At 49.7% G+C, this 9,842-nt stretch overlaps 1 protein-coding gene across 1 annotated transcript; it reads right to left on the reverse strand.

Annotated features, from left to right (window-relative positions):
• Window positions 1–1,636: 1,636 nt before the first annotated feature.
• On the reverse strand, window positions 1,637–9,601 carry pcif1 (phosphorylated CTD interacting factor 1). The gene is made up of 16 exons (XM_063473272.1): window positions 9,497–9,601; window positions 7,870–8,023; window positions 7,659–7,783; window positions 7,454–7,579; window positions 7,120–7,253; window positions 6,896–7,053; window positions 6,551–6,698; window positions 6,293–6,376; window positions 6,103–6,202; window positions 5,848–6,007; window positions 5,593–5,762; window positions 5,278–5,364; window positions 4,931–5,115; window positions 4,755–4,848; window positions 4,501–4,676; window positions 1,637–4,390 (listed from the first exon to the last, which is right to left on the reverse strand). Exons 2-16 carry the CDS (start codon window positions 7,994–7,996, stop codon window positions 4,060–4,062), a joined length of 2,205 nt encoding a protein of 734 aa, XP_063329342.1. The 5' UTR covers window positions 7,997–8,023; window positions 9,497–9,601; the 3' UTR covers window positions 1,637–4,059.
• Window positions 9,602–9,842: the final 241 nt, after the last annotated feature.

Raw genomic sequence — 9,842 nt, forward strand, 5'->3', positions numbered from 1 at the left:
GTTTAAAAAACCGATTTCCCCATTCAAATCGATTTGAGTTTGAATAATGTCATATCTGATAAACATCGTCTCTGACTTTCCACCACGACAAAATCAAACTTCCTGCACAGCTCTGTCTCTCTCTCTCAGTGTGCTCTGCTTCCCTTCAGCAGCATCAGGTAATGTTCACATGTTGATTCATGGTTTTCTTCAGTTTTTGATCTATGGCAGAATATTTTTAAGGTTATTTGTATTTGTAAGGTTATCTATAAGAAGTCAGGCCAGACTTCTGCTTCCTGTTTTTTTGTTTTATCCTCAGTTACTTTGACACAAAGGCCTCTGCTGTGATGCTCACACCTCTGTTGAAGCACAGTGTCAGCTTTGTTTTATACACAGATATAAAAATATGCACTGATAAATGATCAAAATTAGAATATTAGTGACTGACTGAATCGAATCAGTTATAGAAACCAGTGGCGACATTCAGCCCTGAACAGGTGTGCCTTTAAATACGAATTTTAAAAAAACTAGAAAAAGTTGCATTTCCTGCGAAAATGCAGTGTGAATGCCGTGTAGTGGACTCTGAAAAAAGCAGAAGAAGCAGAACTATCTGCTGAAAAGAGGTGTAGAAGCTTATCTCTTTGCTGAAAACTGCTTTATTTGAAAGGGCAGAGTAAGTGCAAGAGGAGAAGATGTGGGGCATCAGACACAGGTAGGATTCGAAACTGCGCCCCCTGGTCTTAAGGTGGCTACTCATCTCACTGAGCCAAACCGCAGCAGAAGAGGCTTGTACTGAAAAGAGGTGGAAAAAGCTGAACTTTCTGTTGAAAAGAGGTGAAGGAGCTGACATTTTTGCTGAAAAGAGCTGAGAATGGTCCCATTGATCAAAATGGGCGAAAAAATGGCATAAAAAGCTTAATATTTCAAAAAGGTATAAAAGCTATGAGCACCAAAAGATATATCTGGCATTAGCAGAATCAGCAGAACAGTTTAAATTTTGAATGGTGAAAATTGGATGAAAACTGAGGGAGTAGTTAAGCGGCAAAGAAACGGAGCAACTAGAATAAGGTAGAAGAATAAAGTTTAAAGAGAAACAGGAACACAATAGTGTGAATGCCGATGAAAGGTACAAAGCTGATCGCTGTCATCACGTGACCCACTAACTTCATACTGAGCACAATGTAAAAAGGAGATAAATACTGACAGGCACCAAACATATTATGTAAAACTATTATAAAACATAAATACTAAAATTACACGAAATGTTAAAAATTATACAAATTCTAAAATTAGACGTCGTTATATCACTGAACTCCGTTTTAATGCAAGTGCACGAGCTGTAAAAGTGTGTAACGGCTGTGAACCGGGATGGAACAGGTGCTACACATGTGACGTCAGGTCCGCGGGATCGACGCCGAGCAGCCTCAGCAGCGTGTTTTCAGTCAGAAGCTTCTCTAGAGAAGGTGGGTCATCAGCTTATCCTCACCTGTTCCTCAGGTGGAGTCCTGGGCCTTGCGCTATGGATTTCAGGATTTCTGGTCATTCAGTGCATTCCCTCAAAGGAGGCGGAGCTTAGGACAAATCATAAACGTGGACAGGTTTTCTGTCAGCAGGTATAGGAAGATAAAAGCATCTCAGCTGTGACTCAGACAATTACTGCAGTTTGTTTTGTTTTTTATTTCTAAGATCCAGCACAGTTTTTTTTTTGCTGTGCAGTCTGACGAAGAATAAATGCATCAAAATGTCATTACCGTGTGCACCAACCGTGTTCTCAGAGAAAACTCGCTATTTTATTCTGTTCATGGTGATGGACCCCGGCAGGCAGACATCACAGGTGAGAGTGTAACACTGAAAACTGACTAACGTGAAGTTTGTTTAAACTGTCATCACACAGAAACGACAAATAAAACTTGCAGATGGTCTTACTGTAGATGACAAACATTTACACTGGTGTGACTGTGTGAGGTCATGTGACTGTAGCACAAAGAGGAACAGCACTGGTTTTACTGGTTTCAGATTTTACTGGAGTACAGACACTATTTACAATCTGCAGAGGGGCCAACAAACAAGATGGACCACTTCCTGTTTACAGCCAGGCTCTGGCGAGCCGCCGCCTCCAGCAAGGTGTCTACATCACAGACAGTCAAAGAGGAGTGAACCCAGCAGGTGAGACAGATGAAGTGCGACGTCTGCAGCTGCAACATTAGCGACTTCGTGCTATGCTAAGCTATCAGCACTTTTAGCTCCGCCCTCTGACAAACACCTGGAGTTTGTGCACAAGTAACTGGGCACATGGACGCAGCTATGACCAGGACACACACCTATGGAGGCGGGCCCAGTGGATGAGCCTCTGATTGCATCACCGGAGCATCATGTGCGCGTTTCACTGCTGCTGCCAGAGCAGCCAATCACAGCTCAGTATTCACTGTGACATCAAAGAACCAGTGCTCGGCTCACGTGCACACTCCTGGTTTGGAGTTAATCCACCACGCGCGCGTTAATCCTTACATGTGAGCGAGTGTCACAAAGACAATTACGACAATTACGTTCACGTGTAAAAATCCGCTGTTCCATCGCGTCCTGCGTCACGTTTCTCCTGGTGCATTTGTTCCCGTGGAGACAGATTATGATGGCATCTCTGTGAGCAGTTCGGCTCGCCAAGAAAACTGCAAAAAGTTTCATAGTGACCTTTGTGTGATGGCGAGGGCAGCATCTAAATGCACGCCATCACACAATGGCGACTAAGACAGTTCATGTCAGGGTTTGATGCCAATAACACATCCACAGTGGCGTCCTGCGGTGCTTTACATTACTGTCACATGTCGAAGCCGTGACGAACGTTCTTAACGTGACCAAACAAGTGAAGCTGCAGCGGCACGAAACACCTGAACACATGACCTCGTGCTGAACGGGAAGAGGAACGTAAGAATGGCGGCGCTCGCTCTGAGGGTCAGGAACATCTTCAAAATAGTTCACGCACAGCGGATGATGATGAAGACGATGTGAGGAGGAGGAGTCTGTCTATCGCAGCTTTGTCGCTTTGGTTTCACACCGTCGCTTTAAATTAAAACATCAACAGGCTATACACTATATACACTGCTGCCAGCCCCGGAAACAGACGCCTCATTGGGCCACAGCCAGCCAATCCCAGAACAAACATTTGTTGTAGTGTCAGGTTACTGAGTGGGAGGAGCCAGAGAGCAGAAAAGAGGGAAAAAATGTTTGAAACACTTAAAAATAAAATAAAATAAAATAAACAAAACACAAAGAAAACTCCCAAAAGTTTAAATAAAAAAAAACTTTAATTTTTCTGACAAACGTTCGATGAACCCGAAAAAAAAAGACGTTAATGACAAAAAACTGTCGAGTTCACACAAATGTCTGTCAGTTTGATTACATGAGACCCCGCCCCCTCAGCCTCAGTGACCCCGCACTCTGAGGCGTCTGTCTCCGAGCAACAGTCTGAATTTGACTCCACCTCCTCCCACCTAACTGTTAATCCTCCACCTCCTCCACCTCATGAGTAGTCCATTTCCCCACACTGACTGGCCGGGCCATTATGAGTAGGCGGGACCAGAAGCAGGACTGAAAAAAACAAAACAAAATCAAACCCCAGAAAAACAAAGATCTGTCCAATAGAAACAGTAGCTGCCTTATTGACCAATCAGAAAGCCCTATGGGTGCGGGGACCAGAGTCCTCCGTGGTCACAAGTGACATTACAGGTGGGGGTGGGGGGGGGTTTATTGCTGGAGCTCCAAGTCGCTGCTCACTGATTGGCTGTGATGCTTGTTGCTGAACAACAGAAGCCACAGCTGAACAAGAATCAGCTGCAAGTTTAAAAAAAAAAAATTACAAAATAAAAAAGCTCCAGAGCTTTGACCAATCACAACAGAGCGGGGTTAAAGCCAGCAGAGGGTGGGGCTAATTCAGGCTTCGCCCACCCCCTGGTGGCATGTGGCATTATGGATAAACATTTGCTACAGGTGCTGGTGAAGGACAATCTGAACGAGACAAGTCAGAAAACAAAACTTGAAACAACTGTCCAACAGGCGAAAGGGCGTGGCCTCCACAAGCCCCGCCTACACGGTGGACACTTTGTCTCGAGGACTGCTGCTGCTGCCGCTGCCACTATCACCGCTGCTGTCGTTGTTGTTGTTGTTGTCATGGCCACCGGGTGACAATACGTTACTCTGTGTCCTATCAGATGTTTTGGGGGCGGAGTCTCTATCTCCAGGAGAGATGTGGGCAGGGCCAGGGGACGACAAGGAGGAAGTGCGGGTGGAAGAGGCGCGGTACGCTGCTGTCAGCTCGGCCAGACGCTCTGGAGTAGGCGCCCACTTCGCAAAGCCGGCGTCGTTCTGCAGGAAGAGAACTGCAGTACCGTGTACAGCCCGGTAGTACATCTCATCCCTGAAAATATATAAAGTAATCAGAGTATCAGGCTACTACAATCAATCAGAGTAATTCAGCGTACACAATATTAGTATTACAGTAGTACTATAGCACTGTAATGCGAGTACCTTTTGCAGATGTGCTGACTCCCTGATCGGTACTCGTGCTCGTAGGCGGGAATGCTGAGTTGATGACGCAGGAATCTACTTCCTTCCATGCGAGTCAGAGCTGGAGTCACAGGGTCACGCCACTCAGGCACGAACACGATGAACGACAGAGGCTCCGAGGACTGGTCCAACAGCTCCTGAGAGAGACAGGAGACCGGATCAGAAACCCTGGATCACAGTCCCTTTCAGAGGCCGGATCAGAGACTAATACTGACCTCAAAGTGCGTCACCATGGCGTCCATCAGCTCCTCGCAGAACGGCGGGTTGGCTTCAAACGAGCCGCTGACCGGAGAGAAGGACAGGAAGGGCCTGAAACACATGCCAGATTGTTACGCTGGGACAGGGAGAGTGGACAGACTGTGCAGCGGAGTGTCCAGTTGTGTCACCTCACCCTCTGGACCCGAAGAAGCCGTCGGTATCAGGGAAGGCGGAGCAAAACTGTTTGAAGTAGCAGTTGAGTGGCGAGGCAAAGCACTCGAAAGAAACACCAAACTGACGGTTCAGCGTCTCAAACACCGACACCGGCAGCGCCCCCTGCAGGCCACTCCCCTCGTTAGCACCACTGCCGAACATCACCTGCATGCACGCACGCGCGCACGCACACACACACACACACACACACACACACACACACACACACACACACACACACACACACACACACACACACACACACACCTAGTTAGCTTTGAGCAGCTGATGAAGCAGGTAAACCGAGCGAGCACGCCGTCAGCTGACCTGGTATCTCTTCAGGAGGCACCAGACTCTGGACAGGAACTTGTCGAAGCGAGGGTCGTCTATACAGCTGTACCTGTACAACAGCTCCTGCAGCGAGACGGGTGAGAGGGAGAGACAAACGGGACAGATTGGACAAAGTAATCTGATTACAATGAATAACTGACCAGCTTTTTGATGATTACTTTGATTACTCTTTTGAGTCCTTGTATTACTATGTAAAAAGTAAACAGATTACACCAGAGGTACTGACTAGGTTGCTGTTATGTACTCGGATTACAATTTTTAAGGTAATCAGATTACCACGGGGCTACTGACCAGCTTGCTGAAGTGTCCTCTGTTAACTTTGACCATCTCTCCTCTAAAGCGTAAACACGCCATGTCATTCTCAAAGTGAAGCTCCACACGAGGCAGCGGCGGCGACGGGATCGCCAGACGAACCGGGTAACAGTAGACAAGGCGGGACTGCGGTGGGGACGCACACGCCTCTGAAACATGCAGAGACAGAACACTATGGGCTCAGACAGCCAGGTACACAGGTGAATAATACACAGGACAGCAGCTGAAGTGTACCAGTGGGCGGGTCCTGCAGCAGGCTTAGGTGTGTCTGGCGCAGGCGGCGGCTGTACTCCGCAGACAGCTGGTAGATCTTGGAGCAGATTCCCTCTACAGAATCTTTGGCGACGGCGGCGACGTGAGGACCGCACTGCTGCCTCAGGTGCTCCAGACGGTCCTGCAGATACACCAGTGACAGTCACAGGCGACTTGTACAGGTGATCTACAAGCAACCGAAAAACGTGTACAGGTGAAGCCAAAGTCACAGGTTACCATATAGTCCTCCTTGCTGGCGGAGTGATCTCGGCGCAGCCAGTTCATCGTGTCCTCGGCGTTCCATTTCACCACCTTCCTGCTCTCCGGGCTCGCATTCCTGCATGGGTGACAGGTCAGAGGTCAGAGCGCGGGCCCACCTGATAATCTCAGCAGGATTGAGCTCAGCAGTTGGTCAGCTGGGTCCTACCTGGAGTCGATCATCTTCTTGGCGGCTTCAGCGTATTTAAAGAGCAGCTTCCGAGCCTCCTCTTTGTACTTAATGCGAGACAACCTGCCACACACAAACCAATCACTGATCAATATATTAATCTGCACGTGATAATAAATTCAGTCTATTTCTAGTGTCAGACATTTATCACTCAATTAAAAGCAAATCTCATGTCCTCCTCACAGCAAACGAACGTCAGGAGCACGAGACGCGAACGCCACTCGATTTTAAAGTCACCTGATAGGAATGTCATTCATGACCTCTCGGAACATCGATGGGGAGATAACAGGGTCACAGTCACTGGGCAGTAAGGGGTCGTGACCTTTGTCAATTACTTTCCTCTCTAGCAGCCAGCGGTTGAAGGACTCCCGGGGCGGATCGATACCTGAAGCAGAGAACCAACACCTGGTCAGAGCTCACACTCACACACACCCGTCATACCCATTAATGAACACTCGGGCTTGGACGGCTCCAAAGTCTCTGATGACCTCTGACCTTCACCCTATCTGAAGATGTGTTCTCCCTCCACTTCTCACCTGTGGGGGAGGAGCTACCTGTATACAACCTGCACGTGTGGCATACCTTCCCTCTGGTGGCACAGCTCGTGGTAGTGCTGCCTCAGCTTGGTAACCAGCTGCGCTCGCTGGAGCTCGATCTCAGGGTGGGGGGGCAGGTGGTGTCTGGCGGGGGCCTGCTCTCGGATCACGGCGTTGGTCTGCACGTCCAGGTCCCAGTAGATCCTGAAAACACCGACCAATCAAAAATGTCCTTCAACAAAACAAAACAAAACAACATGCAGTACTCACACAGCTGGTCTGTACGGCGCGGGGGCGGGGCTCGGTGTGGTGGGTGTGGCGGACTGGGCCTGTTTGTCCTCAGGGGCGGAGCTCCAGGGTTTGACCCCAGGAGTGCTGGGAGAGATGGGCGTGGTCGGCTCCACCTGGTAACAGACAGATCTGGTCAGGGTTCGCTCACCTGCACTCGGAGCATCACGCGTCAGTCTACTCACACTCTGCTGTGATTGGTTGTCAGGTTACTAATCGTGGCGTAGGAAATGTAACAGCGGGCATGAAGGTCAGTATGTCAGCCAATCACAGCAGAGCATCTTTCTGGCTCATCCAACCTAGGACTCAGTTTTACCTTAGCACGTTTGAAGCTGTTAGGTCCTCCCCCCTGCTCCTCAGAGCTCCTCCTCTTCCTCTGACCATTACCAAGGTTACTGTCCCCGCCCTCTGCAGGAGCCGCGTTTAGACCTAAAGGATCAGACTGCAGACACAGATCGGTACCTGATCAATAACTGCACATCAATCAATAACTGTAAATGATAAGCACAGGCAATACTCACAATAACATCATGCTGGCCGAGCACTGGCACCTCCCACAGGCTCTGATTGGTGAATCTGTTGAAGTAATATGGCCGATTCTCCCGCCGAGACCAACACTTGGACCATCCAGCCTGAACCAACTCATCTGGGGGGGGGAGAGAGAGAGAGAGAGAGAGGGTAATCAGGGTTAGAGTACGGTGAGTGGGGCAGGTAAGAGGCAGACGGGCGTACCTGGGAGCTCAGGTGCTTTAGAGGCAGTGGACGGAGAAAGGGGTGGTCCCTGAGATGAGGCGGAGCCAGAGGGAGCCAGCATCATGGCCGCCTCCCCCTTCACCAATCCCTGGCTGTCATTGGACATCTTGGCAGTTAGAATGACATCACGTGCCTTCAAAACAAAACGCAGGTGAGAATGAGTCAGACAGGTGTGCAGCTGCGCTCAGAGGTAGGGGTGGGTTTTAAAAAAATGATTTGAGTTTGAATAATCTGGTATCGATTTGAAATATAAATTCAACAGAAACGCCAGAATCTCAGCTCATTTCAACACTCGCCAAACAGCAACTATTAACGAGCAGGTAAAAATATATAAACAGAGCGAGGACGGTTCACCCCACGACACGTACACGCCGTCGGGGCCGAAAGCCGACATCTCTGCGTCACTCTCAGACCAAAATTCACTGAACCAGCAGCAACAGAAGATCCAAACTACGCTTCACGTTTGATACACATGGTCACGAGTTTTCTCTGACTTTGTTTTGATTCCAGCAGGATAAAAAAAACACTTCCTGCACAGCTCTCTCTCTCTCTCAGTGTGCTCTGCTTCCCTTCAGCAGCATCAGGTAATGTTCACGTGTTGATTCATGGTTTTCTTCAGTTTTTGATCTACTGTAGAATATTTTTAACATTATCTGCTATAAAAAGTTAGGCCAGGAAAATCTGCTTGCTGCTGCTGGCCTTTTGTTTTATCCTCAGTTACTTTGACACAAAGGCCGCTGCTGTGATGCTCACACCTCTGTTGAAGTCTCAGTGTCAGCTTTGTTTTCTACACAGATGTAAAAATATGGCCATGTACTGATAAATGATCAGAATTAGAATATTAGTGACTGAGTGAAAATCAGTGAGGACACCCAGCCCTGCTCAGAGGGCCACACAGATCAGACAAACTCATCACTAGTTTGATCAGCGTTACAGGTGCTCGTTCAGGTGTGTTTGCGCGTGCGTGCATTCAGGCATCTGTGTGCGTGTGTTGTGGCGGTCTCGGTGCTTGCTCCGCTCCCGCGGGTTAATGTGGCGCGCTGACGTCAGACGGCGGCAAACAGCCGATCAGTGATTAAACTGATCACAATGATCGATGGGCTCAGACAGATTTTAGCGCGCTGTCGACACGTTTGATCGTATTTTCTTACACGCAGAAACGAGCGCCATGGTTACACGCATGCGCGGTACAGGTTTCCCAAACAAACAGGGAGGAGGGAGAGAGGGGGAGGAGGACAACAAAAGGCTGCGGCGGCTGCTCGGGAGCCCGGGACCGACACGGACACGCGGTGACGGCCGGTCCGGCTCTGCGGTGGGGTCAGGCTGGGCAGCACGCTCAGTAAAGGGCGGGTTCGGAACCTTCGCGCGGTCACATCGGCAGTTAGCCGCCATTAGGCTCAGAGACCTGCGGCTGTTCAGGCGCCACTTCACTCACAAGATGGCGGACACGCCCCTGCCACAGCGTCGCGCGCCCTCACTAACATTTCTGTTCCGTGCTCCGAGCTGGGCCGCCCCGCGCGCCGCTGTCCAGCCCCCACCGGGAGCTGACACCTTCCGCCGCGTGTCGGTGCGCCCGGAGCCGGCCCGCGGGACCGTCGGCGCTTACCTTGGCCGGTTAAGTCGCGGGCAGTTGCGGGTTCTGCGCGTTGTTTCGGGTCCTCCGCTCCGCTCCCTCCCCGCCTGCTCAGACATCTTTACAGGGACCCGGACAGAGCAACTGCGCAGGCGCAGCGCCCGACCTCCTTCCTGTCCCGAGGTGTCCCACTGCGGGCGCCATGTTGAAGAGGTCAAAGAGGCTGAAAGCCGAGAGATGTGACCAAAAACATCCATCAAAGAGTTTTAACACACACACATCAATGAACGTGAGGGTGATGCCCTCAAAGGCACATTGCAGCCCTAATTTCTTTAATAATGCACAGAACTCAGCTGTTTTAAAACATAGATTTGAGCAA

This window comes from Pelmatolapia mariae, linkage group LG5 (assembly GCF_036321145.2).
Source record: "Pelmatolapia mariae isolate MD_Pm_ZW linkage group LG5, Pm_UMD_F_2, whole genome shotgun sequence".
Taxonomy (NCBI): domain Eukaryota; kingdom Metazoa; phylum Chordata; class Actinopteri; order Cichliformes; family Cichlidae; genus Pelmatolapia; species Pelmatolapia mariae.

What these genes read in the sequence shown, in the direction of transcription:
- pcif1 (XM_063473272.1), bottom strand. Translation starts at nt 7,996, where the DNA reads ATGTCCAATGACAGCCAGGGATTGGTGAAGGGGGAGGCGGCCATGATG. An exon ending in GCTGTGCCACCAGAGGGAAG is followed by an intron (nt 6,699 to 6,895) that starts GTATGCCACACG and finishes TCTCTGCTTCAG; the next exon opens with GTATCGATCCGCCCCGGGAG. An exon ending in GCTGCAGGACCCGCCCACTG is followed by an intron (nt 5,763 to 5,847) that starts GTACACTTCAGC and finishes TGCATGTTTCAG; the next exon opens with AGGCGTGTGCGTCCCCACCG.